The sequence below is a fragment of the Oncorhynchus nerka genome, linkage group LG17 (assembly GCF_034236695.1).
Source record: "Oncorhynchus nerka isolate Pitt River linkage group LG17, Oner_Uvic_2.0, whole genome shotgun sequence".
In the NCBI taxonomy this organism is placed as follows: domain Eukaryota; kingdom Metazoa; phylum Chordata; class Actinopteri; order Salmoniformes; family Salmonidae; genus Oncorhynchus; species Oncorhynchus nerka.
In genome coordinates, this window is record NC_088412.1 from 28,365,858 (window position 1) to 28,388,023 (window position 22,166).

Here is a 22,166-nt window from a genome sequence, read left to right on the forward strand (position 1 = left end):
AAATAGAGCTTACGAGCCAAAAGTGGTCCACGAAAATTGAGTACTGTGTCTCATATGGGCACCACGTCTTTGCTCTCTCTCTTGCTCTGCTGTGTGGTCACTCAAATGGCGAGGCACTGAAGCTCATTGGTTGAACTCAAATTACTAGAGGGATGGCTCTCGTGGGGGAAAACTTAGGAAAAATGGTGCAGCACAGCTTCCAAAAAAACAGTTGCTTCCAAACTAGGGATTTTGTGTACTAATTGCTCATAGATTATGCATGTATGAACTACACATTAACACATCCAGCCCAGAGTGGGAGGTTTAAAAAATACTTAGTCGTCGCCAATGTTTCCAGAGCATGTCTTTATCAGGGCCTGGTTTTCCAGACTATTGACATGACAGCAGTATCCAGCACAGGAACATTACACTATGTCTGTAGTTTAGGAGAGGCCAGTCTTGCTGCTGTCCACTGAGGGTCTATAGTTTAGGGCTGGCCCTCTCCCAAGTACTCAAAGTGGTAATCATGATTAATCCAATGAGGTGACAGTGACAGACACCAGCATGGCAGTGGGTCTTCTGTCCAGAGACACACTGAAGGTCACCCAAGGACAAAGCCACCATGTTTAGGCTGAAAATGAGAACTAGAGATTTGACATGGAATGACACTGGAACACCTCACTTTAGAGGGTTCAAAGCCCCAGAGCTCTGGAAACGTACAGTATCTATCAGGGAAAGGTCATGTCCTTGCTTAACGGGTCCTAAATAACATAACATTCTGAGAACCATATGTTTCTTAGAGCTTGGTGAGAGCATGGTTGTCCTATGGTTATTTTGCATACTGTACAACCTTCCCACAAGGGTCTGGGAAAGGTGCAGCTAGCACATAAGTTCTGAGAGCCATATACATTGAGTGTACTCAATATTAGGAAGGTGTTCTTAATGTTTTGTACAATCACACAGCATGACGTTTACACATGGTTCTATTTAAAGTAATGTTCTCAAATTGTTCAGAGAACGTTAAGAAACAACATTCTTCTGTAGGAATTTCTGTACATCAGCATAACACTTTCTACACGTTTCCTCATGGCTCTATTTAAAGTAATGTTCTCAGAAGGTTTAGAAGCAACGTTTTCTTTGGGAATTTCACTACTATCAGCCTAACATCTCCTGAAGGTTTCCTCATGGTTCTCCTTAAAGTAATGTTTTTATTTTTTAACCAGGTTAAGAACAAATTCTTATTTACAACGACAGCTTAGGAACAGCGGGTTAACTGCCTTGTCAGCTTGGGGATTTGATCTAGCAACCTTTCAGTTACTAGCCCAACGCTCAATAGGCTACCTGCCACCCCAAATGTTCTCAGAACATTAAGAAAACGTTCCATAAAAACCACAAGAAAACATTAGCAACGCTCAAAGTAGTAATGTTACGTTCCGAGGCATGCGTCGAAATTGCTAAGAAGTTTACTTTGAAGCAGTGTGCCAATGCTTGTTTCACTTGATCATAAGTACGAGATCAGTGACATCCGAAACTTAGTTTTTTTTCGAGCAACCACCTGATTGGTTTGGTATTGGTTTTGGTAGAAGACAAAAACGCTACCCTGCACACGCGCTACGGCGTGTGCGACTTCATCTATAATAATTTGGCGGTTCTAAATTATTTTGACCAGCAGGTGCCACTAGTGTACAACGTGTTGATCAAAGCTTTGAGTAATTAACCTATTTTTGACACAATTGGCTGGAAATGCGCAATGCTTCAGGAAGCTTAGTTTCCTCATCACTAGTTCCAAGATCATTCTGAGAATGTTATTTAAAAACATATACAGTACCAGTCAAAAGTTTGGACACAACTACTCATTCAAGGGGTTTTCTTTATTTTGACTATTTTCTACATTGTAGAATAATAAAATAGGAAATAACACACATATAATCATGTAGTAACCAAAAAAGTGTTGAACAAATCAAAATATATTTTACATTCTTCAAAATAGCCACCCTTTGCCTTGATGACAGCTTTGCACACTCTTGGTATTCTCTCAACCAGCTTCATGAGGTAGTCACATGGAATGCATTTCAATTAACAGGTGTGAGTTGTTAAAAGTTCATTTCTGAAATTTCTTTCCTCAATGCATTTGAGGCAATCCATTGTGTTGTGACAAGGTAGGGGTGGTATACAGAAGATATCCCTATTTGGTAAAAGACCAAGTCCATATTATGGTAAGAACAGCTCAAATAAGCAAAGAGAAATGACAGTCCATCATTACTTTAAAACATCCCTTGTGTAGTCTTAGCATTCTGTATACTCCCTTTGTCCTAAGGGTAAAAAATGACCCGCCTTCATTAAACCCCTAAAATAAAGCAGCTTAATTGAATTTTAAACCCCAAATCTATTTTGCATGAAGAAACAACCTGCCACCTGTCACTCTTCACAATGCAGAAAGACTGCATTGACTGCACCAGTGGACACCACTCGTTTTTAACACACCTGTCATAATTGTTTTCCTTACTAAAGTAGAGGTTTATTATTATTATTACTACTGCAAAAGGTACTGCATAGGTGTAAACATATTTTTTTGCAAGAGATAGCACTTGTATAGCCTCGCCTCGACCTCGTTCGTCTTCAGTCACCCACGCGGGTATAACCAGTGAGGAGATGGCACGTGGGTACCTGCTTCTACAAACCAATGGGAGTGGCAGGACTTCGTCAGAAATAGCGTCAGAAATAGAAACGATTTCTATTTTAGCCTTTGGCAACGCAGACACTCGTTGGTGCGCGTGAGCAGTGTGGGTGCAATCATTTAATAACGTGGATTTCTACATTTATTTTGCGACGCTCGTGCACGCAACGCAAGCGGTGTGGTCAGCCTATTAGACCATCTTTGTACCCTGGTGGTGTACACAGCTTTCTTTGAAATATGAACAAAGACGATGTTTCACTTTTTCTAATGTTGGGGTCACTCAATCAAATTTCAAGTTGACAAAATATAATTTAGGGGGTTTTCTCTGCTGTTAAACATAGTGGCGGGTCATTTTTTACCCTTAAGACATCACAAGGGTTAAGACATGAAGGTCAGTCAAGCGCTATGATGAAGTTAATTAGAGTTACCTGCCTCAGATTGCAGCCCAAATAAATCACATAGTTCAAGTAACAGACACATCTCAACATCAACTGTTCAGAGGAGACTGTGGGAATCAGGCATTCATGGTCAAATTGCTGCAAAGAAACCACTACTAAAGGACACCCATAATAAGAAGAGACTTGCTTGGGCCAAGAAACACGAGCAATGGACATTAGACCGGTGGAAATATGTCCTTTGGTCTGAAGAGTCCAAATTTGAGATTTTTGGTTCCAACCACCGTGTGAGACGCAGAGTACTGTACGTGAACGGATGATCTCCGCATGTGTGGTTCCCAACGTGAAGCATGGAGGAGGATGTGTGACGGTGTGGGGGTGCTTTGCTGGTGACACTGTTGGTGATTTATTTAGATTTCAAGGTACACTTAACCAGCATGGCTACCACAACATTCTGCAGCGATATGCCATCCCATCTGGTTTGCGATTAGTGGGACTATCATTTGTTTTTCAACAGGACAATGACCCAGAACACACCTCCAGGCTGTGTGAGGGCTATTTGACCAAGAAGGATAGTGATGGAGGGCTGCATCAGATGACCTGGCCTCCACAATCACCTGACCTCAACCCAATTGAGAAGGTTTGGGATGAGTTGGACCGCAGAATCAAGGAAAAGAAGCCAACAAGTTCTCAGCATACGTGGGAAAACCTTCAAGACCGTTGGAAAAGCATTCCTCATGAAGCTGGTTGAGTGTGCAAAGCTGTTATCAAGGCAAAGGGTGGCTACTTTGAATAATTTAAAATCTATAATATATTTGGATTTGTTCAACTCTTTTTTGGTTACTACATGATTCCATATGTTATTTCATAGTTTTGATGTCTTCACTATTACTCTACAATGTAGAAAATAGCCAAAATAAAGAAATGAGTAGGTGTGTCCAAACTTTTTACTGTACATTCTGTTCACAGCATCAACAAAACTCTCTCTATACTCTTAAGTGTGTTCAGGTGTGTTGACCATGACCACTAATGAGCCACACCTGATCTTAATAAGTGCTTGTTTCCTTTGAAATAGGGTCTTTTGAATAGACTAAAATTAACAGCTTTGTATGAGTTTTAAAAAAACATGGCATGCTAACTGCATCCTGGTGGCACAGTGGACTAATTCCATGAATAGAAAACAGAGGATTATAGGTTTGAATCTCACTGGCGCTGTGCCACAATAAAAAAAGAAATGTGTTTGCATGATTAATGCCTCATGAATGTCCTATCTGTGCTTGGAGTTCAAAACAGTAAAACTACCTATAATTTACGTTCTCAGAACGTTAATAAAACTTTCAGGTAACCATAGTAAAATGTTCTCAGATCCTCTCTATAACCTAAAAATGTACTTTCCCATAAGAGACAATATTTTCACCTCCATTCTCAGAATGTTGAAAAAACGTTGCATTTTACTGGTGAAGAAACTTATGGCTTCGTTGCCAGGACCAAGAACTTTCGTTGCCACAATTTCCAAGCAACCAAATGTGCTAGCTGGGTTGTTTTAAAGCAGTGTATGTTGTGACAGCCAATGTCTGCTTCGGATCCCTACACACCAATCACTGTTTCATGATCCACAAAGATCTAACAATTGAGAGCTTTCTTCTTATCTTACATGAGGAAAAGAGAACAATTTTAATACATTCCTGCTACTTCAGTCTCACATGCTATTTTCAGCTACATACTGTACTTGAAACATACTTATTATTTTTCATAGGTCTAAGCAGTGAGGATACATTCTCCCCAGTTATTCGACTTTGTTCAAACAACAATCAAAATGCAACTGGTGAACTTTTGCACTGTACGTCAGCAGTGCACTTCCCATATCTTCCCTGTCTTATTGATTTGGCAAACATATTGCACTCCTACACACACACACACACACACACACAGACAGATGCACACTCAGTACACGCCCTGACAGTGTACTTCAGACTGAGGACCCCTGTCTCTCTGGTACCCAGTTTTGCTGTCCATCTTCCTCCTCTTCCTCTCCCAGTCCCGGCCCTAACAGCGGTCATCCTCGTCGGTGTCACACAGGAGCTCGCAGGCGGCCACAGAGCTGGCTTGAGCCAGGCGTTTATGGAAGTGTCCGTTGGGGACCTGCCAGTTGTGTCTGAGCTGGGGGGCAGAGCTGATGGTGTTGGCCCGACCCAGACTGGTTGCAATGGCCACCTCGAAGGTCAGAGTCTCCTCCAGGCCTGAGGAGTCTGGGCTGTGGAACTCCTCGTGCAGGGGCAGGTATGGCTCCGAGATGTACCGGTGAGGGGAGGGATGTGGGTGACTGACCCCTAACCCTGGGTCACTCACCCCTACTACCACCCCCACCCCCGATCCTCCTCCTGCCACCTGGGCTGGCCTCTCCCCTTCCTCCCTCCACAAGGGCTCCTCCGTCTCTCTAGGGGCCTCCTGGGTCTGGGCTCTGCCCTCGCTGACAGCAGGGGGGGAGGGGTGGGCTCGGCATATCAGGGGGGAGTAGGAGATGTGAAGGCGTGGCCGCGATGGCGTCTGGGGGAGCTGCCGACGGCCACTGGGTGTGCTGGACTCGGAGTGAGACGGGCCTGGGCTGCCTGAAGTGTTGCCCTGCAGAGATAAGAGATAATAATAATTTCACACATAAACCAGGCTTTAATGGTAGTAGGGGCGGTTATTGACAGTTAAAGCCAGGAATGAAATAATAACAGTGTCAGGGCCGTTAAAAGAACACCCACCTGTCTATGGTGGACATGTGCGTGTCCCTCGCTGGGGGAGCGGGACTGCTTGCGTTCCTGTGACGTGTCCTGGCCCCGCTCCTCAGAGTTGCAGCGGGACACGTCGGGAGACAGCAGGTGGCGCCGCTCTTTGGAGCGCCCCCGCTCTTGATCCACTGGTTCCCTGAGGTTGGACCTGATGCCTGAGAGGCAAGGAGAGAGAGGGGAGCTATGAAGAGGGTCACATACATTTCAGTAAACACACAGCTTTCATCAGGGGGCTTCTAAAACTGAGAACCACCAGTGTTCTTCAATAGTTCTTCAAATGGAACAGGACCAGTGAATAGACCCTAAGCAATGGCATAGTGAACACATTCCTGCAACTGTGTATAAGGTACCTCTGATGCTCCTCTGTCGTGGTCTATACAGACGGTCAGAACTGACCCTCTCCAGAGAGTACTCCTCCTGCCACAGCCCATTTACGCACTGATCACCAATAGTGGAGAAGGAGCGTTTCATCAATTTGCTGCTGTCCGTCCCAACCTACACACACAGATAAACACACACACATACAGTACACACACACACACACACACACATGCATATGCAATTGGTTGAGAGAATGTGGGAGGGTAGGAAGTGTGTGGAGTTCTAGTTCTGAGCAGAAGACTTTCTCCCATTCACCACACACATTCCATGTTTAATACATGGTATTTACATAGCGCTTTTCAAGGACCCAAAGTCACTTCCAAGCCATATTACCTTGAACTAAAAAGACACCGTTTTGGAAAACCTGGCATACTGACATTTTTGCCACGCAAGGATTAGAAACCATCAAAGTATGCCACCCACACTGTCAACAACCACTGAAGGTAACAGTTGAAATCATATGTATCTACTATAGCAACCTAGTAACACCCAATCCTCCACTTCATGGCAGATTGGCTGACTGACTGCTGTATCTATGTCCCTGCACTGCCCCAGTGTTCAATCAATCCCTCTGAAGCCGCCACAGAGGCTGTCTGCCTGGGCCCTGTTCTTTCCCCATGGGTAGAGGAGGGGAGGTGAGGGGCTGTACAGTAACAGGTACCTGTGTGTCTACAGCCAGCTGAGGCATAGACGAGGCTCGGATAGAGACTGCCCACCCGGGCACCTTGAGTGGGGCATCCTGCCTGTTAGTAGGGCAAAGGATGCGGTTAAACTCTTTGCGCTCCGGAACCTATATAGTTAGAGAAAGAGGAAGGGGAGAGAAACACAGCAGAGTTCTAATGTGTGAAAACAGACAGAGTTTGCAGAAATGACGTCAGGGGACCAGCAGAGGACTACTGTACCAACACGCCACAAGCAGATGTAGTATGCTGCCTGACATACCGTAGAGTGGAGCTATCAATATCGAATAGCCGTACACTCTCTTAACTCAGAGTAAAAGCACTGGCTGAGCACAGTGACAGCCAAAGCACTGTGTGTTGGCAGTGTAATGTATTCATTTTTCACTATTCATTGTGAACCTGTGTGAGTGGTGCCTGTCTGGATTCCTCAGAAGTACTGTGGGTTGGAGTACCACTGTCAATGAGGGGCTGACAACCAGGCGGGGCAGAGAGGAGGGGCTGAGGGGAGGAAGGGGGCGGAGTCGACATGCGCAAAAAGGGGTTAAAGCTGGCGCTTGAATAACTGAAAGTCATGAAGCGGAGGAAAGAACCAGTCACATGCATGCAGGCTTAGGAAACCAAAATGCCTCACTCATCACCAAAGAGTTGAGAGGAGCTGAGAAACCATAACCAAAAGATGTGAGTAGTATCCTCCAACAGAACTCTGTACAGCTGCTCAAAGAACAGAAAGGTGTGTGGGAGAGCCATATGTCATACAGCTCTGTATGATGACAACGGTGCCAAATACCGGCACAGTACAGTTAAACCACAAAACCACGAGAGGAGTGCTGAGTCTGACACTAAACCACGAGAGACAAGCCGCCGTCTCCATCTCTGTTCCATTGACACACTTACAGAAAGGCACACACTTTCATGTAGTCAGAGTCACACTCCCCATAGTGCCAAAGCTCAGCGGAATCCCGAACAATTTTGCAAAGTAAGCATAATATGCATGGTCCATCAAAGCCTATGGCGAAGAAATTATGATACCATTTCATAGAAATGGGTGCGCAGTCATAATGCCTAAAACAAGGAACAACACTGTGTGGAATGGACAGCATGGTAAGACATTGCCATGGTGAAGTTGGTAATGACACAGAAGGGGGCAAGGCAGCTGTATCAGCTACTACAATCCAGTACTGCTAGATAGAACAGAACTGGCATTGATTGTGTAGAGGTCATTAGAGTGTGTATTGATAAAAATATAGGTGTGTGTTTGAAAGGCTTTGAGTGTAACGTGAGAGTGTGTATGACGGGGCCTCCCGAGTTGGGCAGCGGTCTAAGTCACTGCATCGCAGTGTCGCTACAGACCTGGGTTTGATCCCAGGCTGTGTCGCAGCCGGCCGCGACCGGGAGACCCATGAGGCGGCACAGGGGAGGGTTTGGCTGGCTGGGATGTCCTTGTCCAATCGCGCTCTAGCGACACCTTTTGGCGGGCCGGTCGCATGAACGCTGACGTCAGTCGCGAGTTGTACAGTGTTTCCTCCGACACGTTGGTGCGGCCGGCTTCTGGGTGAAGCAAGCAGTGTGTCGAGAAGCAGTGCGGCCTGGCAGGGTCGTGTTTCAGAGGACGCATGGCTCTCGACCTTCGCCTCTCCCTTGTCTGTACTGGAGTTGCAGCGATAGGACAAGACTGTAACTACCATTTGGGGCAAAAAAGGACTAAAAGGGTGCCTGAATCACAGATGAGAAACGAATCTGTGCTGGGTCTAATAGTTACGATGACAGTCTGATCGTACTGGGTCTAATAGTTACGATGACAGTCTGATCGTACTGGGTCTAATAGTTACGATGAGAGTCTGATCGTACTGGGTCTAATAGTTACGATGACAGTCTGATCGTACTGGGTCTAATAGTTACGATGACAGTCTGATCGTACTGGGTCTAATAGTTACGATGAGAGTCTGACTGTTACGGACAGTCTGATCGTACTGGGTCTATAGTTACGATGACAGTCTGATCGTCTGGGTCTAATAGTTATGATGACAGTCTGATCGTACTGGGTCTAATAGTTATGATGACAGTCTGATCGTACTGGGTCTAATAGTTACGATGACAGTCTGATCGCATCGTTACTGACAGTCTGATCGCATAATAGTTACGATGACAGTCTGATCGTGGGTGGGTCTAATGACAGTCTATCGTACTGGGTCTAATAGTTACGATGACAGTCTGATCGTACTGGGTCTAATAGTTATGATGACAGTCTGATCGTACTGGGTCTAATAGTTATGATGACAGTCTGATCGTACTGGGTCTAATAGTTATGATGACAGTCTGATCGTACTGTTACGTCTGATCGTATAAATAGTTATGATGACAGTCTGATCGTACTGGGTCTAATAGTTATGATGACAGTCTGATCGTACTGGGTCTAATAGTTATGATGACAGTCTGATCGTACTGGGTCTAATAGTTACGATGACAGTCTGATCGTACTGGGTCTAATAGTTATGATGAGAGTCTGATCGTACTGGGTCTAATAGTTACGATGACAGTCTGATCGTTCTGTACACGCTTAGAAAAATTGTTATTCGACTGTCCCCATAGGAGAACCCTTTAAAGAACCCTTTTCGGTTCTAGGTCAAACCCTTTCCACTGTGGGTTCTACATGGAACCCAAAGGAGTTCTACCTGGAACCAAAAACAGTGACATCCAAAGAACCCTTTTGGAACCCTTTTTTTCTAAGAATAAGAGTGTAGGGATCAGCAACAGTGCTTTATACAATGTTGTTTCAGACAAGAGTTTGATGATGAAGCAGAATACACTGGCACCATACATAAAACCTCTCGACACAAATCACACCCCACTCCCGTCCGAATAATGCATACTGATTGGGCTGGGACAGCGACAACTCATTGACTAGACAGTGACACAGTGATGGATGGGGGATTGGATGAGTCAGAGTGAGTCCAGCCAGACGCTGCCTCTCCTGGGACAAACAGTCTCAATTCCCCCCTCCCATTCTCTCTGGATCACAACCACATCCTACCAGACTATAACCCAACCCCATAATATCTCACTGGATCCATCAAAAGTCTAACTACTAATGCATTAAGTGTGTGATACTAAAAACACAATCATTTCCCCATGAAGTGAGTAACATACTAATACATGCTTTTACACTGTGTACATGCGGAATTAACTTTAAAGGCATAGTTCACCCAAATGACAAAATAAAATATTGGTTTACTTACCATGTAAGCAATCTACACACATCATGTCCACATCATCTGAAAGTATCTCAAATTGATTCCGAAAAATGCAAAAATCAGTCCCATGACTTGAATGTGATTTGTGCACCAAATGCAAAAATTTTTGCATTTGGAAACAGTGCGAGCCACTGCCAGTGAAACTATACCAAAGCATAGGTTGCTGTCATACCTTGTACACTGAACAAAAATATTACTGCAACATGTAACAATTTCAAAGATTTGACTGACTAACAGTTCATATAAGGAAATCAGTCAATTGAAATGCCCTGATCTATGGATTTCACATGAATGGGAATACACATATGCATCTGTTGGTCACAGATACCTTAAAAAAGGTAGGGGCGTGGATCAGAAAACCAGTCAGTATCTGGTGTGACCCCCATTTGCTTCATGCAGCACAACACATCTCATTCGCATAGAGTGGATCAGGCTGTTGATTGTGGCCTGTGGAATGTTGTCCATCTCCTCTTCAATGGCTGTGCAAAGTTGCTTGATATTTTGGTGGGAACTGGAACACGCTGTTATACATGTCGATCCAGAGCATCCCAAACATGCTCAATGGGTGACACGTCTGGTGAGTATGCAGGCCATGGAAGAACTGGGATATTTTCAGCTTTCAGGAATTGTGTACAGATCCTTGTGACATGGGGCTGTGCATTATCATACCGGAACAATGAGGTGATGGCGGCAGATGAACGGCATGACAATGGGCTTCAGGATCTTGTCACTGTATCTCTGTGCATTCAAATTGCTATAGATAAAATGCAATTGTGTTTGTTGTCCGTAGCTTATACCTGCCCATACCATAACCCCACCACCACCATGGGGCACTCAAATCACGTTGACATCAGCAGACCGCTCGCACACAACGCCATACAAGTGGTCTGCGGTTGTGAGGCTGGTTGGACGTACTGCCAAATTCTCTAAAATGACATTGGAGGTATAGAAATTAACATTCAATTCTATGGCAACAGCTCTGGTGGACATTCCTGCAGTTAGAATGCCAATTGCATTCTCCCTCAAAACTTTACACATCTGTGGCATTGTATTATGTGACAAAACTGCACATTTTAGAGTGGCCATTTATTGTCCCCAGCACAAGGTGCACCTGTGTAATGATCATGCTGTTTAATCTGCTCCTTGATATGCCACATCTATCAGGTGGATGGATTATCTTGGCAAAGGAGAAATGCTCACTAACAGGGGTGTAAAGAAATTTGTGCACAACAATTGAGAGAAATAAGCTTTTTTGTGCGTATGGAAAATTCTTAATTTCAGCTCATGAAACATGAGACCAACACTTGACATGTTGCGTTTCATATTTTTGTTCAACATACATACATTGATTTACTTAGCAATGTGTAATTTAGAAATTTTGGTGAACTATCCCTTTGATTTGATTTGCTTTGATTAGGGCGTTGAGTGAGTGTGTTTCTGGGGGTGTTACAGTACCTGAGACCTATTCCTTACCAGAGTGTGGAGCTGGTGGTGGTGGTGGTGATAGTGGTGGTAGTCCTCCTCTTTATCCTCAAGGTCCTGGGACATGGGCTGCATGAACATCTCCTGAGGGGGAGATGGGACTCAAGGCCACAAACCCTCCTCTGGTCCTGATGGAATGGATAAGAAGACAGACATTCAGAGAGGGATAGGGGACACCTAGTCAGTTGCACAACTGAATGCATTCAACCTAAATGTGTCTTCCGCATTCAACCCAACCCCTCAGAATCAGAGAGGTGCGTGGGCTGCCTTAATCGACGGCGTACGTCATCGGCTCCCAGCATGCCTATCTAGGATGAACACACACATCTATTAACATACCCGTACCCACACGCACACACAGGCTCTGGGACTTTAGGAGTCAAAAAGCATATTTACAGGGCAGATCCAGCGCTGTGGGTCAGAAAGGGGAGGGCTTTGGCACTGCAGAGGATGTCCTGAGGCAGAGTGGACGCGTCCATACGCTGGAACATGGGAGCGTGTTTCTATAGGGGATGAGGATGAAATAGGTCCAGTATGAGAGTATGCAAACTACTGTTCAGAGGCCATAGTTTCATACTGTAAATAGAGGTAGATATACCTGCTCCTCCAGCTGTTGCCTGAGCTTCTTGGCTTTGCTCTGCTTGTAGTAGTCCATGATCATCATAGCTGCGTAGATCTTCCCAATGGTCATATGATTGGCTGGAAGAATGGCATAATGTCACTCATTTGGAATTCTTTGAAAAGCAAAACTACTATAGCAAATAGTTCAACCACATTGACTAATGCCAGAGGTACTCTACATTCTGACTGTCACCTTTGTGGATGGGGACGAGCAGGTCTAGCGTCTTCTGAGAAAGGTGTGGCCAGATGATGCTGATCTCCTTCTGTAGGTCTGAATCCATCTGCCCCCTGTCCTCCCCTCCTGGAACCACCACAACAACAACAGGAGATAAAGCATGCAGCAGGTGCTCACGGGGGCAGTTGGTCAACAGTGTGTAGAGAAAGTTGAGAAGAACAACAAGTTCAGAGAGTTGTTCATGTTCAGCTATTTTCACATGCTAGCCTGACCTCTGGCTATCTTGACCTCCAGGGCAGTTCGGATCAGGGCCATGAGGGTGGAGGTGAAGTGAACAGACATCTCCTCATCCACGGGCATGTTCATCAGCACCAGCCTCTGAGGGTGTCCATGGAAGGGAACGAGGGGGGAGCAAAGCAGGAAATATGACTCACTAACCAGGAGACAACATGTTGCCGACAAGAGAAGCTCAGTTAACCATCTATGCCTTACAGTAATATACAAGTCTCAACTACTTGATGGTCTTTTTTCACTGTTCAAGCTAAACTTACAATCGAAGGATTATAAATGCATGTTTTAATAACACAATTCTCTAATAAGTATGACATTGTAACAACAGCCAAGAGACTCACAACACAGTGTGCACAAAGAGGTTAGGTTCATTCCCACTGTACAGTCCATGCACACATATGACAAGACAATGATAATGAGAAAAAAAGGCAAAGAGGGCAAGGGCAGAAGGCACATGCGTAGAGATAGAGGAAGTAATCAAGCAGCAGTGATTGAGAAAGGTTGTTTGGCATTCTGACACTGTACAATGTGGCTCTATGAAATACATGTTAGCTTTTTGCACCCGTTTCAAAACCGAAGCATTCTTACTGACACTGAAAACCAGTTATTCCACAAACAGCTCTTAAACACACAAAACCTTACTCAGTTAGTTCTCTGCCAAGATGCAAATCAATACAAAAAAGAACACGCCAAAGCACAATGCTCATTTATTTTTACTCTACGTATTGTCATCTGCCGATCAAAAAACACCATCGTGGATTCTCTTACAATTCCACAAGCGGCACGTTACGGTACGATATAGACAACAGTCATTTTCCACACTTCATTTGGAATTGGCTATATAACACAGAGGTTTTACTTTGCCATCTCCATTGACCAAATGTAGAAACATTGCCCAGTTGTCTTTGGTCTACCTTATAAGCCACTTTGGAGGGACATTTCTTTCCGAGGCCAAGAGGTGGCGACATATCAGTCAGCATCTCGTACATGTCAGTGTAATGAATACGCCCGCTGGGGAGGAGGCAGGGAGCAGGGCAGATGACGAGGAGGAGGAGGAGGAGGAGGAGGAAGGGCAGGGAAGGTATTACCAAGGAATGGAGGAAGAAAAGAATATGAAAAAAAGGAAGAGATCAGAAAGAGGGTTATTCAATGGCATTACACAGAGAGGATCAAATCAGGTTGTGGTATTTCTATGCAGCCTTGGCATAGAAAAGAGAGAGAAGAAGAAATCTAAAAGCAAAGACCAAAGGAATGACAGCAGGGTCCTCTGTGGATCTGGCAGATACTTACCTGGCATCCTAAACCTGCAACGTTACTGCTGACAATTGTCAGGGAGGGACTTACAGTAGGCCCCACTATAACCCTTCTCATGATTCTACTATAACCAGTCAACTAAATCAGAGGTACCAGATCCAACCAGCCACAGAGTGTCACGACTCAGCACACTGGTTTTGTGTAGTTGTTTGTGACACTATGTGTTCCAATAGTTCATTGCTCTGCATCTACAGCATGAAGTGCATAATGATATTGTCTGTATGCTAGAGGAGGAGCCATCTCTTTGTATCCTGAAGCCATAACCCAGTCATTCTTTGGCCTGGGGCAGAACCAGGGTGGTCCCCCTTCAGCAGTGCAAGCAGGCCTTAGAGGGGTAGTGAAAATTGTTGGAGAGGAATGGAAGGGGGCATAGGAAGGGTCCCAACAGGTAGGAGGGGGTTAAGGGATCAAGGGATAGTGGGGAAGTGATGGGGTAGTGGTGGGGGAGCCAAACCTTGCAGGCCACGGTGTAGGGGCAGTTCTTTCCAAAGCCCAGGGGAGGTGAAATAGTGCGTACTACTGTGTACATCTCCTTATAGTGAATCCTTCCACTGGAAAGAACATATAATTCTGTAGTTAACAATAAACACAGAGATTCAGCTTTGCTGGAGTTTACTAGAGCTGGATTGCCACCATTGTCCTAACAAGAACCCGGAGAGCAGAGCATCAGGACATATCGGACAACAATTAGGTAAATATGCAATACTATTCATATTGTGAAATGGTTAAGGCCATATGGTGGTATTTGTAAGTAGTTGGGTGAAACATTAGAATAACATTAAAATAGTAAATCATTCCTACACATGCTGTATAACATATGTGCTGTGCTGCTACTTTGTATGTGTTAGTATGTGTTGTTGGGCCTCTGACTTACCAAGCAGCTCGGTCGTATTCACCCCAGATACGAACAAACTCATCCAGATGATGAGGCCCCAAGATGGAAGAATCCCGGGTGAGGTACTCAAAGTTGTCCATGATCACAGCCACAAACAGATTCAGCATCTGAACAGTGATTAGAGGAGGTCATAGACAAGGAACTACAATAGGTGTACATGAAAGGGAATATGTATGCATGTAAGTGTCTCCTTCAACTTCTTCCTCTCATTTCTGGTAAGAGACGGTCTCCTAGAGTAGGACTCATAGAGTAGGACAGTAGGACTCTTAGAGTAGGACTCTTACCAGAAATGAGCTGAAGAAGATGAAGGAAACAAAGTAGAAGTAGGCAAACTCAGTTCCACAGCGCTCCTCATGGTCTGATGTTAGAGCTAAGGGGTCTGGCTCACACTTCTGCCCCCCTAAACATGACAGCATGATCTCCTGCCACGACTCCCCCGTGGCACTCCTGCAGGCAGACAGCGGTGTGTTGTTCAGAGACTGAGCCTTAGTTAGCCACTGTGTGACACATGCAGGATATCCTACTGTACCTGAATAGCAACATCAGAGCACCAAAGAAGGTCTTGAAGTTGTTGTGTTGGTTGATGTGAGTCTCCTCATCCAGTCTGATGTTTCCAAAAACCTTGAGGAATATTCAAATCAAATTGTATGGGTCGTGTACACATACGCCATGCCTATGTTTATAGCTCCAACAGTGCAGTAATACCTAACAATACAAAATAATACACAAATTCCAAATATATATCAGAAATATCAGAACGAGCCATGTCAGAGTCGTTAACAAAAATATAAACGCAACATGTAAAGTGTTGGTCCCATGTTTCATTAGCTGAGATAAAAGATTCCAGACTTTTTACATATGCACAAATTTGTTTACATCCCTGTTAGTGAGCATTTCTCCTTTGCCAAGATAATCCATCCACTTGACAGGCGTGGCATATCAAGAATCTGATTAAACAGCATGATCATTACACAGGTGCACCTCGCTCTGGGGCCAATAAAAGGCCACTCTAAAATGTGCAGTTTTGTCACAAAACACAATGCCACAGATGTCTAATGTTTTGAGGGAATGTACAATTGGCATGCTGACTGCAGGAATGTCCACCAGAGCTTTTGCCAGAGAATTGAATGTTAATTTCTCTACCATAAGCCACCTCCAAAGTTGTTTTAGAGAATTTGTTAGTATGTCTAACCGGGTTCACAACCACAGACCACTTGTAACCACGCCAGCCCAGGAACTCCACATCCGGCTTTTTCACTTGCGGGGTTGTCTGAGACCAGCCACCCGGACAGCTGATGAAACTGAGGATTTCTGTCTGTAAAAAGCCCTGATTGGCTGGGTTTAGCTCCCCAGTTGGTGGGCCTGGCTCTCAAGTGGGTGGGCCTATGCAAAAATCCATAGATTAGGACCTAATGAATTTATTTCAATTGACCGATTTTGTTGTATGAACTGTAACTCAGTAAAATTGTTGAAATTGTTGCATGTTGCGTTAATATTTTTGTTCAGTATATAATGGTGTGTATAGACAGTATGGACAGTATATGAATAGAGACGATTCATGAGATGTGTCTTGTGCTATATGCAGAACCGACACATTCACACCATGCAATGACGAACCAAGAAAGTGGCAGAATAGATCAAGCGTGTGAGCAACACCTTACCTGCATTCCGATGATTGCATATATGAAGAAGAGCATGGCAATGAGCAGACAGACGTAGGGGAGAGCCTGAAAGAGAAACCCTATGTCATGATAAAATAACCGTACCAGACGTTACACACACACACACACCTGGCTTCAGTCTTAAGTGTCTCTTTCCAGTGCTGTACTGTAATGTGAGTGGAGCTGACCTTAAAGGACTGGACAAAGGTCCAGAGCAGGATGCGAATGGTGTAACCCTGCCTCAACAGCTTGATCAGTCGAGCAGCTCGGAACAGCTTCAGGAAACCCATGTTGAAGGTCTCAATTGACTAAAGGGAGATGAGAGAGACACTCGCACTACATATGACGTTTATTTACAGTACACTGCATAGAAATGGCAACGTAATCAGCCATTGACTGATATTCAGTCATGCTTTTTTTACCTGCAGGTCCACCACTATTTCTGTGATGCTGCCCAACACCGTGATGAAGTCAAATATATTCCAAGTGTCTCGAAAGTAGTTCTGGAAAAGAGAGGAAAACATCCATACTTCAGTCAGTAGATGTTAGTAGCATTGCACACAGCATCAGATCATGATGTTATGGGCAGTACAGATGTAGGATCTTCATTTGAGCCAGTTTGCTACAGGAGGAAAATAGGAACAGGAAATGTGAATTATTATGTGGATTATAATTAATGGGCATTTTTGTAGGGGTTGATACATTTTTCGTTAGGGAAAATCAAGTCTGAAATGAGAAAAACTTTAGAAGCCTTTTTAAAACTCAAATACACTACAAGTTTGCATTTCCTGCCATGCAGGAAAAGTCTCAGCAAGAAACTTCTCAAATGAAGATCCTACATCTGTACGTTTAAACTGTTACCTCACCAGAAAGCCAAATGCCATGATCTTGAGGACACACTCCACAGAGAAGAGCACAGTGAAGGCTGTGTTCAGGTGTTTCAGCACAGCCTCGTACACTGGTGGGGCTGAGTAATACTACCACCACATAGGAGAGCGAAAGAGAGAGACACCATTAAACACAATGGAATTGGAATTACCTGTGCATCCAAATTACTGGGATGCACAGGTAACCCCAAATGACACAACGAACCCAAACACACACCATCTTGCTCAACCACCATACAACTATAGAACTATAGCCACAGGTTAATGGCAGATTCCCTCTGATACGTAAATAGCGAAACATTGAGCAGAGCTGAGGCTAAAAGGGGTAAATCATCTGAGTTGTACAGGCAGAGTTAATGAGGGCATGTTAAATACTAGCAGGTGGATATAGATCAATATTTAATAAAGGCTGAGTCATCCTCTGCTCTGTCTGATGGCTCTCTCCCTCTGTCTGACCGAAGGCTTTTTCTCTGAATAAATGAAATGCTCACGGGATGGAAAAAACCCAGACCGTTAGCTAGAGCCCAGCACAGGGTAGAGGGACATGCATCTTACAACCCAATCAGCTACAGCAGAGGTGTCAAATACATTTTGCCACGATGGCCAAATTCGGTCTTCAACGAGGCCCGGAGGGCGCACTGAAAATTGGTTATATTTCCTCGGCGTCAAAATCTGCAAAAGCTGGTCCTCTAGATAATTTGCTAAATATAGTCGTCCCCCCCTTACAAGCCAGATGTTTGACACCCCTGAGGTACAGCAACAGGCTCCATAATACCTTCTGCACCACAGGGACTGCTATTAGGCTTTATAAATGGGATTAGTTCAGCATATGGGTCAGGTTGTACATTAGAGATAATGAACAAGGTGTAAATGAATGTACTGTTTGTATACGATCATTATCCACACCTTCATCATCAGGACAATGGTGTTGAGTGCAATCATGGCCAGCACGGTGTACTCAAAGGAGGGGGAGACCACAAAGTGCCAGAGGCGGTACTGGAACGTCTGCCTGTTCTGAGGCATGTAGCGGGTCAGGGGTTTGGCACTTATGGCAAAGTCAATGCAAGCCCTCTGTAAGGGGAAAAACAAAAGAAGGAAAGTTGAAGAACAGTTTGTTGTGCAGGAAATAGCCTGGGATTAAGTACAGTTTGTAGCAGCTAGCTCTGAGAAAGTCCTTATATTTGATACTTGAAGTAGACACATTGCTATGTGGACTGCTGGGAACATTCTGGTCAGTGTCGGCTGAGGGATACCTGGTGGGAGAGACTTTGTGTCTGGAGGGGAACTCTCACTATTCCTGTATATTTACCTAGTGTTTTCCATGAGTCAGTGTGCTCCTCTACGTAATCACCTGTCAAGACCGAGCAAGTTAAGTCTAAATGCACAGATGGCGTCATTTTGATGTGTTTGCTACATTCTACCAGCAAACCAGATCACTAACACTTACACTGAGCTGGTGTGTTGTATGGTATCACTGGAAATTCTACATTTCAAATTGAATGTCTGTTACATTTCGTTTGGTTGAGGATTCTGTGTAAAGTGTGTGCGTGCGTGCGTGCGTGCATGCTTGTGTGTGTTGATTCAATCACCTCATTCTTCTCCAAGCTGCACTCCTCCATCATCTTGTCTCCCTGCTCCTGGAAGGTGATGATGATGAGAGCCACAAATATGTTGACGAAAAAGAAGGGGAAGACCACAAAGTAGATGACATAGAAGATGGACATCTCCATCCTGTTGCCCTGGCTGGGTCCTCTGTCCTCCTCTGTCACATCCACAGAGTGCTGCAGGACCCTGGACAGACACACAGATCACACTGTGCTCAGCACTGGACACCCACACTGACATTCTGAAGTATATTTCAGTCTAGCCTAAGTACAGTTATGACATAGTGAGTAGTGTGTATGGAGAGTGAGACTTACTGTGGCCAGCCTTCCCCAGTGGAGACGGTGAACAGAGTGAGCAGGGCCCAGACTATATTGTCATAGTGAAAGTCATGTCTCCTCCACTCCCTCCTCTTCACCTCCTGCTTGTCTTTCTCATAGTTTATGTAGAAGCCCCTGATGGGACGAGACAGACACACAGTGTACAATGGACATTCAGGGGACAAAGAAACTAGAACACATGACAATACTGTAGGTCTCCAATAGGTCTCCATCCACTTCAACTATGTTAGTGTTCTATAAGGCCCTATGCAGGCAGCTCAGCAGACACCTACTGGCAGTCCTTCTCTGTGTCTTTGGATCCGTCAGTGCAGTAGAAGAACTTCCCCTTGAACAGCTGCACAGCGATGACAGCGAAAATGAACATGAAGAGCTTGTAGACGATGAGGATGTTGAAGACGTTCTTCAGAGAGGTCACCACACAGTCAAACACTGCCTACACACAGACAGAGGATGAAGGATGAGGTGAAAGCAATTAACAACAACAAAAAAGTCAGACATATGCTAAAACTGTAGGGGTTTATCTTTCGTACAGTTACCGATGTAGGATCTTAATTTGATCAACCTGTTGCAGGAGGACATTTAAAACATGTAGTTTATTTGAGATTTGAAAAGGCTTCTGAAGTTTGTAATTTACACTGTGAAATGTCAGACTTGATTTTCTCTAACGAAGAATTTAGCAACCACTACAAAAAAATGTAATTCATTGTAATCCACATAATAATTAACATTTCCTGTTGCTGCAGGATTATTTTCCTGCTGTAGCAAACTGGCTCAAATTAAGATCTTACATCTATAGTGTCTGATTTGTTGAGGGTGACTTCTAACTCAAGTGGTATAAATAGCATACAATTGTCCAAAATGATCCCAAACTGTTGTTGTGACATGACTGACTGGAAGAGGATTGTATTATTCTGTAGATCTTTATTTCACTTTACAGCCCCAGGATAATCAGGTCTATTGATTGCAGTTGTTCTGGTAGCACCTGACTGATGACCGTCCTGGTACACTCACCAAAGTTATCAGTCTGACTCATTTCCTCCAAGTTTGACAGAGACACTCTTCCCCACAGCAGAAATGGGATGTGTGAGGTTTGGGAAATCAATTTGTGACTAAATGTTTTCATGATCAAACGCTCAGGTTTATCACCTAATCTTCTCTCTGACTGATTCTCTGCTTCATGGAAACCCTCTTGTGGAAACAGGTGTGACTAAATGGATGTAAAGTCATCACCACCTGTTTAACAGTGGCTTCTGCCCTCACCTGATACCATCATACCACACATAAACATTACCTCACCTTTGAACACCTTGATATATCTCGTATGTAGTCTATCCCTCAGACTGTTGACTGGAGGAGGCACGGTTAACATGGGAAGTCATCTCTGAGAAAAGGGTTACCTTGAGTTTCGGTAGTCTCTTAATGGTCTTCAGGGGCCTCAGGACGCGCAGCACCCGAAGAGACTTGATGGTTTTGATGTCCCGTCCTTTATTATTTCTACAAGTAGACACACGTAGAATGAAGAACCTGTTGAACTCACTTTAACACTGAGCTAACCATGTTACTTATTACAGGAGAGGTATTACTGTGCTTTACATTTCTGATTAGAAAGATACATGTACAGTGCCTTCATAAAGTATTCATACCCCTTGACTTATTACACATGTTGTTCTGTTACAGCCTGAATTCAAAATGTACTTTTCTCACCCATCTATACAAAATACCTCATAATGACCAAGTGAAAACATGTTTTAGAAATGTTTACTAATTTATTGAAAATGAAACACAGAAATATGTCATTTACGTAAATCCTCTACAGGATCGGTGTCCCCCTCGCGGGACGGTTGAGCTAACATGCGCTAATGTGATTTAGTCGCTATTACAGTAAATTATTCCCACCCCTGAGTCAATACTTTGTAGAAGCATGTTTGGCAGCGATTATAGCATTGAGTCGTCTTGGGTATGTCTGTATCAGCTTTGCACATCGGGAATCCTTGCAGATTTTCTCAAGCTCTGGTAAGTTAGATGGGATTCAAGTCTGGGCTTTGGCTGGGCCATTCAATGTCTCACATTCTTGTTCTGAAGCAATTCCAGTATTGCATTGGCTGTATGCTTGGGGTCATTGTCCGGTTGGAATGTAAATCTTCGCCCCAGTTTAAGGTCATTTGCACTCTAAAGCAGGTTCTCATCAAGGATTTGCCTGTATTTGGATCCATTCATTGTTCCCTCTATCCTGACTAGTCTCCCAGTTACTGCTGCTGAAAAGCATGATGCTGACACCCCCATGCCTCACGGTGGGGATGGTGTTAGACAGGTGATGAGCTGTGCCTGGTTACCTCCAACTATCTGGCCTGAATGCGCTTTGCATTCAGGCCAAATAGTTACATTTTTGCCAGGTTGCTCAATTTGGTCTGACGGCCAGCTCTTGGCAGAGTCTGGGTAGTTGCATATTTTTTCATTTCCCAATGTTGGAGACCACTGTGCTCATGGAAACTTTCAACATTTTAGATTTTTTTAAACCCTTCCCCAGATATTTGCCTCATCACAATTCTATCTCAGTTCATTGGACTTCATGGTATAGTTTCTTCTCTGACATACACTGTCAACTGTGGGACCTTACACTGAGTGTACAAAACATCAGGAACACCTCACTAATATTAAGTTGCACACTCTTTTGCACACAGAACAGCCTAAATTCATCAGGGCTTCTACTATCAAAAGCGTTCCACAGGGATGCTAGCCCATGTTGACTCCAATGAT

General features: G+C 44.2%; 1 protein-coding gene across 1 annotated transcript in view; it reads right to left on the reverse strand.

The window, feature by feature from the left end:
• Positions 1-1,831: 1,831 nt before the first annotated feature.
• Positions 1,832-22,166, reverse strand: part of LOC115145081 (voltage-dependent R-type calcium channel subunit alpha-1E-like) — a 153,467-nt gene continuing 133,132 nt past the window's right edge. Inside the window, 23 exon segments of the mRNA XM_065002794.1 lie at positions 1,832-5,673; positions 5,802-5,983; positions 6,179-6,323; positions 6,871-6,999; positions 11,614-11,712; positions 11,714-11,750; positions 12,019-12,125; positions 12,221-12,321; positions 12,437-12,544; positions 12,691-12,796; positions 13,624-13,720; positions 14,898-15,025; positions 15,203-15,365; positions 15,448-15,539; positions 16,580-16,645; positions 16,768-16,887; positions 17,002-17,082; positions 17,446-17,556; positions 18,373-18,537; positions 19,056-19,257; positions 19,386-19,523; positions 19,682-19,842; positions 20,807-20,903. Of these exon segments, the coding sequence (XP_064858866.1) occupies positions 5,098-5,673; positions 5,802-5,983; positions 6,179-6,323; positions 6,871-6,999; positions 11,614-11,712; positions 11,714-11,750; positions 12,019-12,125; positions 12,221-12,321; positions 12,437-12,544; positions 12,691-12,796; positions 13,624-13,720; positions 14,898-15,025; positions 15,203-15,365; positions 15,448-15,539; positions 16,580-16,645; positions 16,768-16,887; positions 17,002-17,082; positions 17,446-17,556; positions 18,373-18,537; positions 19,056-19,257; positions 19,386-19,523; positions 19,682-19,842; positions 20,807-20,903 (3,211 nt within the window). The 3' untranslated portion in view covers positions 1,832-5,097.